The 17,841-nt window shown below is 51.2% G+C and overlaps 1 protein-coding gene across 3 annotated transcripts in view; it reads left to right on the top strand.

Moving 5' to 3' along the window:
* The window catches only part of Gpr161 (G protein-coupled receptor 161), a 38,557-nt gene extending 20,716 nt beyond the window's left edge, over positions 1–17,841 (top strand). For all 3 annotated transcript variants that reach the window (XM_028864391.2, XM_037211302.1, XM_028864389.2), the window contains exons 2-6: positions 1,667–2,084; positions 6,949–7,673; positions 13,563–13,667; positions 15,141–15,260; positions 16,859–17,841. In XM_028864391.2, coding sequence (XP_028720224.1) covers positions 1,711–2,084; positions 6,949–7,673; positions 13,563–13,667; positions 15,141–15,260; positions 16,859–17,124 — 1,590 coding nt within the window. In that variant the 5' untranslated portion in view covers positions 1,667–1,710 and the 3' untranslated portion in view covers positions 17,125–17,841. The remainder of the gene's footprint in view (positions 1–1,666; positions 2,085–6,948; positions 7,674–13,562; positions 13,668–15,140; positions 15,261–16,858) is intronic.

The following is a 17,841-nucleotide window of genomic DNA, read 5'->3' as shown; positions in this document are numbered from 1 at the left end:
CATGGTTACAAATGATTGAGACCTGAAGAGATGACGATGAGAAAGAAGGCTATCCCAAGGGTGAGGGTTGTGCTACTTCAGACAGCAGGGCTGAGCCTGGGTTCCCTGCTGCTCCAGACAGCAGGGCTGAGGTTGGGGTCCCTGCGGGGTGCTGCTCCAGACAGCAGGGTTGAGGTCGGGTTCCCTGCGGGGTACTGCTCCAGACAGCAGGGCTGAGGTCAGGGTCCCTGCAGACAGAGCTTGCTAGCTGATTCCAGGGCTTCTTTATCTCCTGCCCTCATGACAAAGGTGCATGGACAGAAATGGCAGGTCCTCCAGGAGGGTTTGGGGATCATCTTCCTGCTCTGTGGGATGATTTCGTCACCAGGGACCTTGGCTGCCTCACAAAAAGCTGTCTTTCTTTTTGGTGCTTTCTGTTCATGGACAATGAGAGCAGGTGGGAAAAGTGACCTGCAGTGATTTTTTTTTCCCTTGGCTGATTAAAGTAGATGGAAGTTCTTAGTCTACATATTTTATGCTTAAAATGTGTCAACCTTGAATTTTAGCTGAGATCCTGAGCCAGTTTCCTGAGAGCAGGGACCCTACCTAGTGGACAGTGATGTCTGTGTGGGCCAATATGGCGTCTTCCCGACCCCATCCACAATCCCTACTTGCTTCCTTGCCTCCGCCAAGTCCAATGAGAGCAATTGTTCTAGCATTAACCCTGATTGATTAACGCTGCTCAGAAACTCAGAATTGTTATTAGGGTAATCTTGTGGTCACATTTAATGTGTTCGCAGTCAGCTGGGACGTCAAAGTGTAGATTTTGATTCTGTAACTGCAGGTGGCCTGCAGCCCTTGGGCGTGCCTATCTAATCACAGTTTCGCTCGTTGAAAAATCTACCCTTGAGGAGCAAGGGTCCAAAGCAGCAGTCTGCAAAATGTCCCACAGAGCATGTTTAAGACACGCCCGCTGTCCCTCCGGCTGCTTGTTGAAAGTGCGGATTTGGGCTGGTTATAGCTCAGTGGTAGATGCTTACCTAGTATGCGCAGGATGCTGGAGTCAATCAATGCCCAGTACTGCATGAAAAAACTTTAAAGGGAGGGTGGGGGATGAGCAGTGCTCTACTTCAGAGTTTGGGAGGTTTTAGTCCAAATGGGGGGAGCGGGCAATTGGCGCGTTGTTCGGGGCATGTGACAGGCTGCACCTCACGGTGAAGTACACAGTAAGGAAGAGCGGCTTCCCTCAGAGCAGTCAGTAAGCAAAACAGAGACAGAGGAAGAGGCAGGGCTCCATAATCCTCTCAGAAGACTGTATCCCTAATGAACTAAAATCTCCCATCGTCGGGCCTCACGTCCTAACTGCTTCACCCCAGGCCCCTTTACGGTGCCATGCTGAGTGCTTAAGGCTGTGATGCGTGAGTCTTTGGGAGACATTCCAAAGCCAAGCTACCATAGGGAGTTAGATGGATACAGTAGTTGATTACGGAGTCAGGAAGATGTGTAAAAACAAAACAAAAACAAGTTATAGAGGTTTCTCAGGAAAGACTGTCCAAGAGACTCCCAACAGTTGGTCAGCGTGAGGTCCAGGACTTAGCCCTGCTAAGCCTCGGCTCTCTCTCTCATAAAGTGCAGGTGATGGATCTGATGAGTCTTCCCCATCCCTGCTCCTGCCTTCTCTCCACAGCCGTCCAGCATGCTCTGCTCACCGCATCCCGGGGTGCACTGACCATGAGCCTCAACTCCTCGCTCGACTACAGGAAGGAGCTGAGCAACCTCACTGCCGCCGCCGAGGGTGGTGAAGGGGGTGTTGTGACGGAGTTCATCGCCATCATCATCATCACCGTCTTCGTCTGCCTGGGCAACTTGGTCATTGTCGTCACCTTGTACAAGAAGTCCTACCTCCTTACCCTCAGCAACAAGTTCGTTTTCAGCCTGACCCTGTCCAACTTCCTGCTCTCCGTGCTGGTGCTGCCCTTCGTGGTGACCAGCTCCATCCGGAGGGAATGGATCTTTGGCGTGGTCTGGTGCAACTTCTCGGCTCTCCTCTACCTGCTGATCAGCGCAGCCAGCATGCTCACCCTCGGGGTCATTGCCATCGACCGGTAAGTCTGCATCAGACTCGGGGAGTGGAAGGATTATGGAATGAGGGATCTCTGGGCCACCCGCTTCAGATGAATGTGTTCCTGGGAAGCGCACTAGAAGGTTCTTCCGAAGGAGAGTGAGCAAAGTGAGTTCTGCCTCGTCTTTAGCTCCTCAGCCAGAGCCTTTCCCATTTCATCTGTCTGTATTTTATGTAGAGTCAAGGGCCACATACGATGCTCTGGCGGGTGACAGATTGTGTATTTGATGGTCTGTACCATATAGCCTGGTGGGCAGTACATCTTACATCTAAATTTTATATCAGTACTCTATAACGTCTTCTGCATAACAAAATCACCACATGACAGGGCTCAGAATGCATCCCTGTTATACAATGATGCACGACTGTAACTTTATTTATTTATTTATTTTTTTAAAGAAGGTCCATTGCTTTAAAAATAAAACAAGCCGGGCGGTGGTGGCGCACGCCTTTAATCCCAGCACTCGGGAGGCAGAGCCAGGCGAATCGCTGTGAGTTCGAGGCCAGCCTGGGCTACCAAGTGAGCTCCAGGAAAGGCGCAAAACTACGCAGAGAAACCCTGTCTCGAAAAACAAAATAAATAAATAAATAAATAAATAAATAAAAATAAAAATAAAACAAAAATCCCAGGAACCTGTCATTCTTGTTTTACCTATAAAATAAGGGCCAGCCAAGGAGAGTGTCAGAGTAGGAACTGACCCGGGTCTTCAGTCTCAGCTGCTCCTCTCTGCTGTGAGCTCCTTGTGTCTTCCTTTGACCTCGGTCTTGACTGGTGGATGCCAGACAAAAGCCCGCTTTACTCTTTTGTTCTGTAGAGACAGGCCAGGACTGGCTGGGGGAGCAGTGAGAAGGCAGAGAACCGAGGGAATGGTACCTGGAGAAGCCTAGCAGGCTTTTATAGCCCATATGGACCCCGCCCGAGGTGTAACTGAGGCAGAGGCCAGATGCCGATGCTCAGGCTGCTTAGCCGCACCTCAGGTTCCCAGTGTCCAGCCAGGGTCATGCTGGCTGGTCTAGCTTCATACACGCGTCAGCGGGACTCGTCGTGAAGTTCCCAACCCTCATGTATTGGGTCCCTTCAGTGGTCACACACCAGAACTGGACTTCTTGAAGACAGAGAGAGTGGAATCAAGGTTCATGTGCTTTCCTGAAACTGGGAAGAGTGTTAGGGGGAGGGTCAGGGAAATTCAGAGGGGACTAGTCAGGGATGCTGTCACAGGCTGACACAGAGTCTCCAGACTCTTGGGAACATGGTTATTTGGGTTGGACTGGCTTCCCTGAGCACAGCGATGCTGGACCCCAAGGTTGGATTCTTGTTTTCCCTATGGCTTTGTAGAGAATGTAGAAGGAATGAGTCAAAATGAATCTGTTAGCGTCTCCAAATGTCTATTTATTCCAGTAATAAAAGCAGCATAAATCAAAAGAGCGAAATAGACAAGCACAGTCTAGCCATCCAGAGACATCAGTGCATGTTTCCAGTGTGCTTGCCTCCAGTACTGTTTTTTAGTTGTGGCAGTACATTCTTTATATTTTTCTTTTTAGATGTATTTATTTGACATGTATGAGTGTTTTGCCTGCAGTGGCCAGAAGAGGGCGCTGGATTCCCTAGAACTGGAGTTGTAAGTCTCCAGTCCGGTACCACGAACCAAACCCAGGTCCTTTGCAAGAACAAGTGTTCTTAACCACTGAGCAATCTTTCCAGCTGCTTTATAGTACATCTTTTAAAAAAAAAAAAAAAAAAAAAAAAGATTTTATTTTTAATTTTGTGTGTGTGTTGTGTGCATGTGCCTGCGTGTGCATACACACGGTGTGTGTGTGTGTGTGTGTGTGTGTGTGTGTGTGTGTAGCTACAAGTGCCCAAAGAAGCCAAAAGAGGATGTTGGATTCTCTGGATCTGGGGTTACAGGTGATTGTGAGTCGCACAGCATAGCTTCGGGAACTGTTGTGGGCTTTCTGCCATTCGGCCCAATGACCAATTGGATGGAGCGGTTTGACCTTTTGGGCGTGGTCTTCTCTGAGGATAGTCATAGCTTAAAAACTGTGGGGGAAGGGGTCGCTCGCTCTCGTGTATAGTCAGAACAGGAGCAAGCAGCAGTTCCCAGTGCCCTCGGGCAGAAAGGCAGGACAACAGCTGGATCAGCAGTGTCGGCCTTGTTCTGTGTCGTGAATGTACCTTATTGATTTCATTCCCTAATAAATTTTACCTGGCCCCCTACCTCACTGTCCCTCATTACCGAACCCGGGGTCCTTTGCAAGAGTAGCAAGCACAGAGCTGCCTATCTTTCCAGCCCAGCAGGACTTTTTTGTTTGTTTGTTTGTTTTTCGGTCGCTCACAGCTCGTTTGGGTCTAGGCTCTGCTTTTCTCGTTTAACAATGCCATCATGAGCATCTCCTTCCATCTCTGATAACCTGGAGAATGGACTATTAGTGATCGCTTGGTACTCTGTCTGGGATGGACTCTGACTTATTTTTCAGTATCCTCGTACTGGATTTAGGTGGTTCTACACAGCTCCCTCTAGCGCTCAGGTGACCCTGTCCATTTGTGGAATTGCTGTGTCTTCAGTAAAAGTAAAACACATTTTCAAGATGATTGGGGGAGAAGGACGAGGGGCTCTTCCAACGGTTAGACAGGTGTGCTGGTACCCTACCAAGATGACTGCACGACACAGAAGAAAAAAAAAACAGTTTGGACGTTGGTTGGCAGTCAAATCAGATCTTATTGGCATTTTACTCTCCGTTTTAAAAAATCACAGTTTTTGAACACCCGTTCTTGGGTCCTCCTGTGGGATGCAGATGGAGGCTAAGCAGCTCAGGTGCAGATGGAAGTTGGTCCCCTGGGCCCCCCTCCCCCCTCCCCATCGCAGGACTGTCTGCCCTTGGTCATAGCGTCACTGGTCTGCAGGAGTAGCTCCAGGGAGAGGCAAATTGCTTCCTTAAATCTGGGATCAAGTTAAGTGAAGGCAAGAATGATATAACCTCAGACCATCAAAATGCGTCGCCAACAGTTCACCTTATGCCGGTGCTGAGGGTATGTGTTGGATGTTTCTAAAGGCCCAGGGCACGGTCTTGGGGTAGTAAGCTACAGGCACGATCGGAACGTCAGACTGTCCACCAGAGTGACGTCTTGGCAGCACAGATTCAGCTATGAATGTTGATATTCTTGTAGAACAGAAACAACTGCCACAGGCAACTCCAGAAGTCACTGTTGCTGGTGGGTCGGGGCAGTGAGTGCTTAAGGAGGGGCAGCGTTTGAGTGACATCCTAAACAGTAAATAGGATTGCATCTGTATGAAGGAGGCGGGGTGGTCCCTTAGAGGGAATGGGCTGTGTTTATTCATCTGGTAAACAATTATTGAGCACTTGTACTGGGGATACGTAGCCGAATAAGGTGGGCAAATATGCTGTGAGATCAATATGGAATGGCAGATAGGGTTGGGGTCTATTAACTGTGGAGTGTTCCACCATGGAGAAGCTGTGAGAATTTTTTTTTTTTTTTTTTGCAAAGAGAAAAGATGAAAGGAAGAAGTGCCCAGGGTGCATGCCAAGGATGTAGCATCTGAGAGTCAGAAACCAGGTGACAGGGTTGGACACAGACAGATTCACCTCACTAGAACCTCAGTCCTCACTGCCTGACCTCATTCACTGGAGTACCTGTGAGTGGAGAAGGGACTTCCTTCATGTCACCATGACCTGGTTGTCTTAAAGAAATAGCTCATCTCCCCCGTCAACGCAAGATGGATTCACAGGGGCTTGCCCAGATCTTTATGACTAAGCTGTGTTATTAAAAAAACAAAACAAAACAAATTGGGGCTGAAGAGATTAACTCAATGGTTAAGAGTACTTGATGCTCTTGCAGAGGACCCAGGTTCGATTCCCAGCACCCACATGGCAGCTCACAACTGTCTGTAACTCCAGTTCTAGGGGCTCCGACTCCCTCCTCTGATCTGCTCAGGCTCATACATACATTCAGACAAAGCACTCATGTACATAAAAGAATCTGAAACCAAGAATTAAAGGAAAATGTAGTGTCTTTAGATGCGTGAATGGCGGGTGCTGTTTCTTTCTTTACTAGGAAACATTTGTGTAGATTAAAAATGTGAAGTGACGGAACAAGTTGCATCTGTACGCGACAGAGGGAGACAGGGGAGGAGGGGAAGGGAAAAGGACACAGTAATCAAAGATGCATGGACCTGGACGTGGAAGTGCATTCCTTTACTCTCGGCACACTGGACGCAGAGGCAGGTGGATCCCTGTGAGTTCGAGGCCAGCGTTCCACGACAGCCAGAGCTTCATAATAAAGAGACCCTGCCTAAAATGTTTTTTTTTTTAAAGCGGTCTGGAAAACAACAGCGTTGGTCATGGTTTTTACCGTCACATGTTACATGACTGTCACGAACCGGACGTGTTTACTATGCTGTCAACATTTAGCTGAGTCTGCCTTCGAGACAGCCCTATTAATCTCTGTTTCCCAGATGTGCACAGTGCTGCAGAAGTGTTAGCCAAATAAGCCCTGTCCTCCGCAAGCTGTTGTAGTTGGTCGTGGTGCTTATCACAGCAATAGAAGCCAACCAGGATAGTCCCTGAAGAGGTTAGCTGAAGACACAATAGGATGTCCCTCAAGATAGCTGAGTTCTTAAACACAAGAAGGCTTTGATGTGCTGACGCGCACACAGGACCATGTCCTTGCTAGTGTGCAACTGGGCGACATGGTGTAGCCTGTTGCTTGTCTGCGAGGGTTGGGTGAAGGGGTCTTTTAGTTGCCAGAAGTACAAAAGTCCCCACCCAAGAAAGTAGGGCATCCTGCCTCCCTGTACGTCGCCTCTCACCTCCCTCATCTTTTTTTCTAGCTATTACGCTGTCCTGTATCCAATGGTGTACCCCATGAAGATCACAGGGAACCGGGCCGTGATGGCTCTCGTCTACATCTGGCTCCACTCCCTCATTGGCTGCCTGCCGCCCCTGTTTGGTTGGTCGTCGGTGGAGTTTGACGAGTTCAAGTGGATGTGTGTGGCTGCGTGGCACCGGGAGCCCGGCTACACCGTCTTCTGGCAGATCTGGTGTGCCCTGTTCCCCTTTCTCATCATGCTAGTCTGCTATGGTTTCATCTTCCGTGTGGCCAGGGTCAAGGCCCGGAAAGTGCACTGTGGCTCGGTGGTCATTGTGGAGGAGGATGCCCAGAGGAGTGGGAGGAAGAATTCTAGTACCTCCACTTCCTCCTCAGGCAGCAGGAGAAATGCCTTCCAAGGTGTGGTCTATTCAGCTAACCAGTGCAAGGCCCTCACCACCATTCTGGTGGTCATTGGCGCCTTCATGGTCACCTGGGGCCCCTACATGGTTGTCATTACCTCAGAGGCACTCTGGGGGAAGAACTATGTCTCCCCAGCCCTGGAGACTTGGGCCACATGGCTGTCCTTTACCAGTGCCATCTGCCACCCTCTGATCTATGGGCTCTGGAACAAGACTGTCCGCAAGGAGCTCCTGGGCATGTGCTTTGGGGACCGTTATTACCGGGAACCGTTTGTGCAGCGACAGAGGACCTCCAGACTCTTCAGCATTTCCAACAGGATCACAGGTAATTTGGGAACCTGTTAGGCAAAGCATCCCTACACCCCCAGGCCGCTGTCACCCGGGGGATGGGGGGGGGTCCTTCTCAGTTACTAAGGGTCTGTCATGTCAGTATAGCAGTCCTCAGGATGACTGTGGCCTCAGGGCTCAAGGCACAGACTTCCTGTTGTGAAGGGCCACCCCAGGGTAGCCACAGTGACTCCCAAGCAGCTTTCCACCACTTAGCTGCTGAAGGAGCATGCTGAGGAGGAGGAGGTGCACATTCCCCTGAGAATGGGACATTGTGATCTGCAAATCCATTTTCTGGAACCCTAGTCGGGGCCTCACGGGCTGGAGGGGATAGGCACTTCTTTACTGCAGAAGGGAGACTCTGAGCCTTGGGCCAGGCTGCTTTCTCCTCCGGCAAGCATGCTCCTTCTGCGTCACCTCCCTTGGATGCTCTTTCTGTGCCTCAGTGGCTCACTTAGCCCGTCCTTCCTCTCAGACACGTCACCTTGAGCTCTCCCTCCCAGGTCAGTGGTTTCTTCTGATGGTCCCTGGTGGTCTGTTGTCTGTGTGTATGGGCGAGGGGGTAGTCTGTTGTCTGTGTGTATGGGGGAGGGGGTAGTCTGTTGTCTGTGTGTATGGGGGAGGGGGTAGTCTGTTGTCTGTGGGGGAGCAAGGGGGGAAGCCATGATAATCAGAGCCAAACCATAACCTTCCATCAAAGCGTCATTGTCTAGTGCTCGGAGCTAACCTATCTGGAGGACACACACACACACACACACACCGACATGCACCCCACGACAACAACAACCACTAGACGATCACTAGCATTTGTCGTAATGCCCTTGACAGGACCCTGAGGAGTTGCTCTAATCAGAGGGTCGATGTTGTTTTTCAGCATATATATATAAAATTTTAGGTTAGAAGAGTTGGAAAAATAGTACAGGGAACTTCCCATAGTGTTATCAACTTACATAACTAGAGTACAAGATCAGCCCTAGAGCCCCACACGTTAGGTCTTAGCCCTGCCTGGGCACTTCTGCAGAGGTTTGGTCAGGGCTTTTGTAGAGGGCTCCTGAGTAAGCACCCTGGTGCTCAGAATGATGTTGTGTATTTTGGGCAAGAATGCCGCAGGAGTGGTAGGATCCTGTTCATGGATTAGGGGCACGCATGCCAGGATATCTCATTGTTAGTTGAGTTATCCCCTTCTTCAGGTGTGCTCTGTCAGCCTTTTTCACTCAGCACTGTTTCCATTGTAATTAGCGCACACACTGGCGGAGATGCTTTGAGACTGGGAAAATCCTAGTTTTCCTCTTGCTCCCACCCACCGATGCTAGCTGGCACTGGTGTATCTTGCTCACTGTGGTGTGGTTATGTTGTTCTGAAGTGAAGGTAGTTGGGATTTTAGAGCCACGTGGAGGAAGACCATCACCCAGCTAAACTACTGGAAAGAGATTTCAAGAGCACCTCTATAGCTGAGCTTTCTTTGGACCATCAGCTCCCAAGTAATGACACTGAGACTTCTTATTAATTATGAAAGCTTGGCCTTAGCTTAAGCTTGTTCCTGAATAACTCTTAAAATTTAAATTAACCCATTTATATTAATCTACGTTCTCAATCCACATGGCTCAATACCTCTCCTCCCTACTGTATGCCTGACTTCCTCCGAGTCTTGCTGGCAAATCTCCCACCTCAGATTCTTTCCCTGAGTTCTTGTCTCTGCCTGGAAGTTCTGCCTATCCTTTCCTGCCTAGCTATTGGCCATTCAGCTCTTTATTAAGCCAATCAGAAGGTGCCTTAGACAGATGAGATAGAGACAGAGATACATCTTCCCACAGTGTACAAAAAGATTACCCCAACACTCCTCTTTCAGCCTGTAGTGCTCACTTCTTGCCAGATGACTAAGACCTATTTAGTCTCTCCTCTTCAGGAAACAGAGATCCTCCACCTTCACCCTCAACAGGGCAAAAGATGACTCCTATTACCTATGAACACTCAGGGCCAGAGATGACAAGATGTCCTGTCCTTGTGGCAGTGACATACGTCTGCGGACTGATTTACCTTGTGGACTAGAGGAGAGCTATTTCTAGACGGGGGAAATCTGGTAATTTTTTTTCTTGACCATAGGAAGGAAGACGATCTCCATGGTTCTTTATTTATTAGTCTGAAGCGCCTACCCCTTGTCATTTACCAGCTCATGTTCCCAAGTGTGACTCGGGAACCAGAAGGTACATTCAGTGCTTGACTTCATGTTGTTGGTGAATTTATTGGCTCAGATTTTGTAATAACTTCTCTTCTTGGCAAAAATTAGTAGATGTTTTCTAGTCCATTGAAACTAAGAATGAAGAAGAAAAAGAATGAGGGCAGAGAATGATAGAGGAAAGAGTAGCTGGAACAAAAAGGAACATCCAATTCTTGGCCAAGATTTACTGTGTGGATTGTTTTTGACTATCCTGGAAAGGACTACCAGGCTGTGGGAGCCATCGGAAAACACCAGACTGTGGTTGGGTTGGCAAACCCAAAGCCATTGGCGGTCTGAGGCTCATTTAGGGAAAAGCATCTTTGTGGCTGGTGGGTTCCGAATCCTTGGCTTCTCCAGGCCTGGGAGTGGGCAATGACTTTTCTCCCTAAGAGCCTGGCTGTAGGAGGTCAGTCAGCCATATTAATACCTTAGGGGCTGGGAAGCAAGACAGAATATGGGTCTATCACAGGTATACACTCTATGGCTGTCCATGCCAGCAGTACCCACTGTCTTCCTGACCAGGAGGGGCAACCCTGAGCCTCCAGGCTAATCAGACCCAGTCATTGCCCTCGGCACACAGAACTTTGAAATGCAACTGATTTCTGAACCCAGATTACCTCCCTTGCCATTAACCTGCTTTCAAGCTTGCTCTCTGCCCGTGGGGGAGGCAAGTGCCCAGGTATTCACAATGGGAACAAAAGATGGCCGGCAAGATGGAGGTCCTGCCAAGGTTTTATGGTACGTATGTGCAGTATGTGAAAAGTTGTCACCCAAGAAGTCAGTAAGTGGAACTATCAGTGGTCCTGATAATTCATGCAACAGCAGAAGCAGAATGTCACACATGCCTGGAATGTCCCAAGCACGTGACAGAAGGTGATTTTATGCAGAGCTCAGTTCACCCATAATCACTGGGGTACTAGCTGTCACTGAGCCGCCACCAAGCCCTTTTGCTTGTGAGGTCTCATTAGCAGATTCCCATGGTGGGGACGGGGGTGGCCCTCTAGGAATAAAGACCTCCAGGGCACCGGAGGCCATTAGGAGTGCTACCTCATGGTGGGTAGGGCAGCCGTGGAGTGGAGGTTACTTCCTAGTCCCAAAGGTGAGCTGAGCACTAACTTTCGGTTGGATGCTAAACCGTGATACAAACGGATGGGGGCTCCTGGAAGAGGGAGGAAAAAAAGGGCCATTTTTCCAAAGGGCAAGAACTAAATACCTCTTTTGCTCAGCCCAGCCCTGGGGGCCCAAGGATAAACTTCAATGCCCAGATGTGCAGATGCCTGGTGACTGAGGGCAGAGCTCTGTAGTTATCTCCTGGGAAGGAAGGTTTCATCTGTCATTCACTCAGAAAAGGGCTCATGTCAGCCTTCTTGGGAGGTCTGAGGGTTGGGGGGGGGTGGTAAATAACACTGAGGCCTTTGAGTTTTCCTCCTTTCCTTTTCTAAACATCTCTCCTGGTGGCATGGCATTATGAAGTCTTCGGTTAGTTCAATCCCTGCTGCACCTCGGAATCCCACCCTACTCTTGAGCTTCTTAAATGCACAGGCGCCTTTTATCTGGTGCATGTTCTTGTGGAGCAAACCTGGTCCCTGGACCTGGCCTTCTGTGCATTTTCACTGGAATGGTTAGAGGTGGCCCGTTCCCGTGGGATATGGTGGTGTTCCATGGAGTCTCAGGGTAGTTGTGTCTACTCTTGGGAGGAGAATGCTTCTCAGCTGAGCCACAGTGGTCTGGCTCAAACGATCCCTCTCACTAGAGGAGACCAAGACACACGTTCCTGGTTTTTGCCACAGCCTCAGAGATGGTGTCCAAATACACTGTGGCTGCCACCATCCCGGTTGGCAGACAGCCCCGAGGGGCTCCGCGCCTCGAATCAGGCCTTTATTGAACATAATAGCCATGCTCAGAAGCCCATGTGCCAGGGGGGATAAGCAGGTGCAGGGGAGATTTGGGGGAGTCTTCTCCAGTTTCAGCCCCGTAACTAACGCTAAGCAAAGTGACAGCTGCGTGTGTGAAAAAGCCCTGTGCACCACCGCACCCTCCCCATCCCTCCTTGGCTCTCAGGAAGAAAGGGAAGAGTATAGTATGTCCTAGCGCCCTGTGTTCTCACAACCGCCACGATAGGAGAGCGCCTCCCCTAGGAAGACTAAGGCAAAACCAGAGAGCAGGAGGGGCCAAAGTCCCTAGTAAGCCAAGACCATTCTCCCTCTCCTCCTCTTTTGCGTTTATTGATTTTCATTTTGTGAAGATGAGTATTTTGCCTGCGTGCATGTGTGTGTATCACATGCCTGCCTGATGCTGCCAGAGGTTGGATGAGGGCGTCAGATCCCTTGGCACTGGGCTTACCCAAGGTTCTGAGCCATGAAATGTATGCTGGGAACCAAACCTAGATTTTCGGCAAGAGTAGCAAGTGCTCTTAACCACTAGCCTCCCTCTACAGCCTCATGGCCATTCGTGAGGTAACTGACGCCCTTCTGTGATAACAGCCCTACCTTTCAACACTGTTGGCTTAGAGATTAAGTTCCACCATAGTGGCCATTAAATCTATTAGGCCTGTTTGTAATTTCTAAGAGATTTTTAGAGATTTTTATCTTCATATTTTTTCAATAGTCCCAAACTCTTCTCAATGGATTTATTTTTTGAACTTTACTAAGTACCCAATTATTGATTTTAAGATCTCTTTGTTGTCTCCCATTAGACCTACTCCTTTCTTTCTCTCTCTCTCTCTGTCTCTCTGTCTCTGTCTGTCTCTGTCTCTCTCTCTCATGCTAGGGTCTTTCTTTAACTGTGTGGCGGCCCCTGTCATCCCTTCGACTCTGGTAGGAAGACACGAGGAAACCTCTGGTGAGATGGGTCCAGCAGGCTTCCTTGTTGTAGGGTGGTCCACCCGGGCCATTCCACGGCCTCCCTGCTCTCAGCGCCCACACGCCTTTTCTGGCTGGTGTTGCTGGGGAGAGTTCTCTTGTGGCTTCTCTTTGCTTCCCCAGTCTTACTGGGTCCCTCTCCCTCTGGTGTCTCCGGGCCACGGCCCCTGGTTCGTTCCCTCTCTTCTGCTGACACTTAGGAGGGGGTTCCGAGGCTGGGAAGAGCCCTGGCGGGGTCCAGCTGCCTCCAACAGAGATTGTCTGTGGAGCCCACAGCCTCCTGGGCCTGTGCTTCCCAAGCCTTGGCGGCCCTACTGGAGAATGAGACTCTTTCCAGGCCTCTGCCAACCTTGGTTCTTTTGTCTGGAGTCACTCAGTTCTCTTTCCCAGGTCACTCTTCGGTCTTCTTCCATCCTTCTGCTTTGCAGCCTCTCCAGACTCCACCTTTGGGAAGAGTTTTTAAATCTATTCAAGTAGAATTCCTGGAAGTTAAGTGTTCTATGTGTGCCTGGAAGGCTTCTTCACGTGACTGTTCACCTTAGCTTTCCTCTCCGTCTGTCTTGCTGGCTGACATGGTCAGGAAGGTTCCCCGTGGTGAGAGGACCAAGGGTCGAAGTCAGGGGGAGGCAGCTGGGGCTCGGCTGTCTTCCGTGGGTCAGGAGTGAGGTTTTGTAAGCGACGGTGTCCAGAACGGAGCTGGTAGGCCAGGTCCAGTGGGGGCCAGAAACTGGAGAGCCAGTTGCCCAGCCCAAAGCCGAGGCCACCCGAGCAGCCGGTTTATCTCATCAATGCCCACTTTGCCTTTCAGACTTGGGCCTGTCCCCACACCTCACGGCTCTCATGGCCGGCGGACAGTCCCTGGGACACAGCAGCAGCACGGGAGACACGGGCTTCAGCTACTCGCAGGATTCAGGTACCGTTCCCACTCTGAAATCCTCTCACTCAGTGTAACTTTGCGGTGTTGCTTGCTGCTGGGAGGCTCATCGTTGTCCAAGGACTGCCGGAGAGAGCGTGGTGGAGGGGCAAGGTGTGGGAGCTGGGTTTCTCACATGGCTCTGAGTCTTTAAGTTTTCCTGTGCCTCTGTTTTCCCCTCTGCTAAATGGGCCTCTCGGTGCCTTCTCTCCCTACCGTGTGGTATCATGGTGAGGTTCAAAGTACAGCAAAGCCTTTGAAAAGTTCAAATTTAAGCCAGGCACGGTGGCACACACCTACAGTCCCAGCGCTTGGGAGGCAGAGGCAGGCGGATCTCTGTGAGTTCGAGGCCAGCCTGGTCTACAGAGTGAGTTCCAGGACAGCCAAGGCTACACAGAGAAACCCTGTCTCAAAAAACCACCATCACCCAAAAAAAGAAAGTAAAAATTTGAAGAACTTATGCTTTATACTACTTATCCTATAACTGACTGGCCAGGCCCTGGCATCCATCTGCCTGGTTCTTGGCCTCCTTCCTGTAGTCGGCTTCCTGATGTTAGGGCCAGCTCCTTGGACTTGTGGGAGCCATGGCAGCTGGTTCCCATGTTTGTTGAGTGGCCCTGGACGGGAGCAAACATGGTCGGAGGCAGGAAGCGTCTCTGCATCCACTCAGTTCACGGATTTCTGTTGGAGAACTGAGACACCCGGCCGCATCTGCGGCTGATGCCCTGCTGATGCTGTGGGCCTCGGAGGGAGTGGTACCCAGTCCCCAAACCAGCAGCCAGCGCTGCCTTCCACCCCAGCTCTTCTGTCTCTGCAGTCCCGGGAGCGTTTGTCTGACTGGTTGTGAACCTTTCAGAGTGGAGCCCTCTCTCCGGGCCCCTCTGGTGGGAGCTTTGGAAAGGTCCCCTTGGGCTGTGGAGAAAGAGCGGTGGGTGAAGTCGGGGCCAAGTAGGGCTCCGTGAGTGAGTGGCAGGGGCCAGGGCTCTTGCCTGAGTGTGGGGAGACAGCCTGGGGAGTAACAGAGACCAGCCTTTCCCTCCATCCACAGAAGAGGGATCCAGGTCAGTTCCGAGACGCCAGGTGATGGGCAGGCTGCCAGAAGAAGGGCACAGCCTCAGAGAAGACAGAATTTTCTCGACGGATGGTGCCAACCCTCTCCCACCAAGCGTTCCAGGACACAGTGTCCTAAGGCGATGGGTGGAGGGGACACCTGGGGTTCCCCGGGTGTTTTTCCTCGGGTGCCGCCCACCTTTTCAGCTGATGGTGTGGCGACCCCACCGCTGTCTGAACCCCTGGGGTGGGTGACACACAGGCTGTTTCTCTCTCAGATGGCTGCTTCAGGACAGTCAGCGGAACCTGCTCGTGGGACGGAAGGGCTGGCAGTCAGGGTCACGAGGCATTGGAGGGGGAGGGGCAGGGGGAAGAGGCCGTGGTGTCTGGAGCTACATGTGTGCGGTCTGTCCTTCGCTTTAGGGACAGACGTGATGCTGCTGGAAGACTGCGCTTCTGACGACACCCCTGCCCCCCACTGCACGTGCCCACCCAAGAGAAGGAGCTCCGTGACGTTTGAGGACGAAGTAGAACAGATCAAAGGTTGGTCTGTGGGACTGCTTCAGTAAAAAACGTGTGGGCCGGGAGGGGATCCCAGCCACGGCCTTCCCACAGAGCACGCCAAGGCTTTGTCACCTCTGCCTCCTTCTGATTACTGCAGCTCTATTGGTGCCACTGGAAGCTTGACTTCCAAGGCGTCTGGCTCAGAGCACGCAGCATCTAAGGTGGGGCAAATGCAGCTGTACACACACACACACACACACACACACACGCACGCACGCACGCACGCACGCACGCACGCACGCACGCAGGGAGAGGGTGAGAGAGCTCCAATGGACAGTAGAAATATGGCCTAGTGAGTGGAGGCCAAGCTGCCATCCTGATGAGTGGACCTGAAGCCTTCGAGGACGAGAGTCCTTTGACTGGGCTTTCCTGCTGTAACACTCAGCATCCGTGTGGCTCTGGGACTTGGGGTTAGTTTCCCATCTAGACATGCCAAGTAGACAGAAGAACCAGCCACTCAGGCTGCCCTAGGGTGTAGGCATCTCACCGAGTGAGAATAGCCATTGGCATAATGGAGCCATGAGTCTGCTGGAGCCCTGGGTTTTAAGGCGTTAAATGCTGAGTGTGAAAATAAATACGGGCCCATTACTGATCTCCTTGCACCCCACCCCATTTCCATCCAAGTGGAGGGGAGAGGTGGTGGAGGAACTCAGAGAAGATACCGAAGCACCTACTTCTCTGGCCAAGTAGACTCAGTCACAGAGCTAGCCGGCAGCCTTCCGGGGCTTGCACTACCTTCCTGCAGGATAATGAGTCAGTCCAGCTGCTCCCCAGACCTCCCACACAGAGCCAAGCCTGCCTTCTGTCATGGGGGTGGGTAGGTCTTGAAGCGCCCTCTGCTGGTCTGGTGCTGAGAGCAAGGTGCTAGCTGTGTGGAGAGCAAGACAGGGATGCTAAGGTCCTCTCTATTGCCTTCTTTCTTGTAGAGTGGAGCACAAACTGCATGTTCTCCAGAAAACATAAGGGGAGGAGAAGTTCCCCCAAATATCCTGAAAGCTTAGACAGTGGTGTCCGTGATAGCTTTGCTGTGGTCTGGGAATTAAAAGCCCCCTCGTTCCTCTTCTGTTCAATGCAGCTGTGGGGTTGGGGGTGGGCAGTGGGGGGCAGGGTCCTAATCCCTCATGGGATGGTGGAACTGTTGACATCGCTCCTAAACCTGAGGCTTCCCACACTCAGGGAAGCTCTGAGTGGAGTGGAGAGGAGGAGACATGAGGTTTCTAAGTTCACAGCCACGAGTGAGGCTGTTCCGGGGAGGTGCGAGAAGAGAATTCTTTCGAAGACATCAAGGTTAAAACATTTTAGGAAGAATTCACTTACTGACTTGTCACAGTAACCATGTGAAGTAAGAGATTTCTTCTCCTTACGGATGGGGAAACTAAACTAGAAAATAATGCCTGGCATTTCTCAGGTAGTAAATTGGGAAGTCCAGAATTTTAGCCTGGGGAATCTGACGTCAAAATCCATACATGTTATCTCTTGTCTCCTATCCCTGGGGCATCGAACCAACAGAGGCCATATTCCCGGGATGGTCATGGGTCCTGGCTCTTGGCTAACCTCCTTTCTGCCTTCTCCCACAGAGGCTGCCAAGAACTCCATTCTTCATGTGAAAGCTGAAGTACACAAATCCTTGGACAGTTACGCAGCCAGCTTGGCTAAAGCCATCGAGGCTGAAGCCAAAATCAACTTATTTGGGGAGGAGGCTTTGCCAGGGGTCTTGTTCACAGCTCGGACCGTCCCAGGGGCTAGCTTCGGGGGGCGCCGAGGCAGCAGGACTCTTTTGAATCAGAGGCTGCCCCTGCAGAGCATTGAAGAAGGGGACATCTTAGCTGCAGAACAGAGATGAAGGCCTCCGAGGGAACTGGGGCCGCCGTGGGGCTACCGGTACCGGCGTCTGTGCCGAGGCCCTGGAAGACGTCACCCCTCACAGAGGGCCGGACGCTGGGAAGGAAACATGGGGTTGTGCAGCCAGGAGAACCGAAAGTTCTGACTTCAGTGTCTGCTGTGAAGGCACAAGTGGGCGGCTTCGGGGTCCCTGGGATGGAACGGGGCTTCCAAAGCACACTGAAAAAGCAGATGGAAAGGTGGCTGCTGTTTCTGGGGGCACTAGAGACCATGGGTGGAAAGGGAAGCCACCATGTGGATCATGTGTTCACCAGCACCCTGCTGGTCTAAGAAGTGCCCATGGTCTCAGAAGCAGTCCCTACTCTGTGCACTTCATGCGATGCAAGGCCATCTGGGGTTCTGTGTGGTTGGTCCAGGCAGCATGGGCCCACATGTCCTAGACTAAACCCAAGACAGTCCAGGGAGCACTCAGGAGTAGGAGCACCATATACAGACACCCCATGTCTACTGTCCTAATTAGGATTTGGCCTTTGGTGGCACCTGCTGCTGGCTTGTAAGAGCAGGCCACAGGCCATCCGAGATGGGGCCGGCCCTACCCGCCTCTTTGTTGACAGATGTTTTAGTGTTTGCAAAGGAGGAAGAAACCACTATAAAAGACAAGGCTGAGTACCAGGCGTTTCGTTTCCCAAATTAAAAAACCCGGGAGATGAGGGCGCAT

This window comes from Peromyscus leucopus, chromosome 15 (assembly GCF_004664715.2).
Source record: "Peromyscus leucopus breed LL Stock chromosome 15, UCI_PerLeu_2.1, whole genome shotgun sequence".
Taxonomy (NCBI): Eukaryota; Metazoa; Chordata; class Mammalia; order Rodentia; family Cricetidae; genus Peromyscus; species Peromyscus leucopus.
The sequence above is the reverse complement of the archived record's forward strand: the minus strand, read 5'-3'. Positions and strand labels throughout refer to the sequence as shown.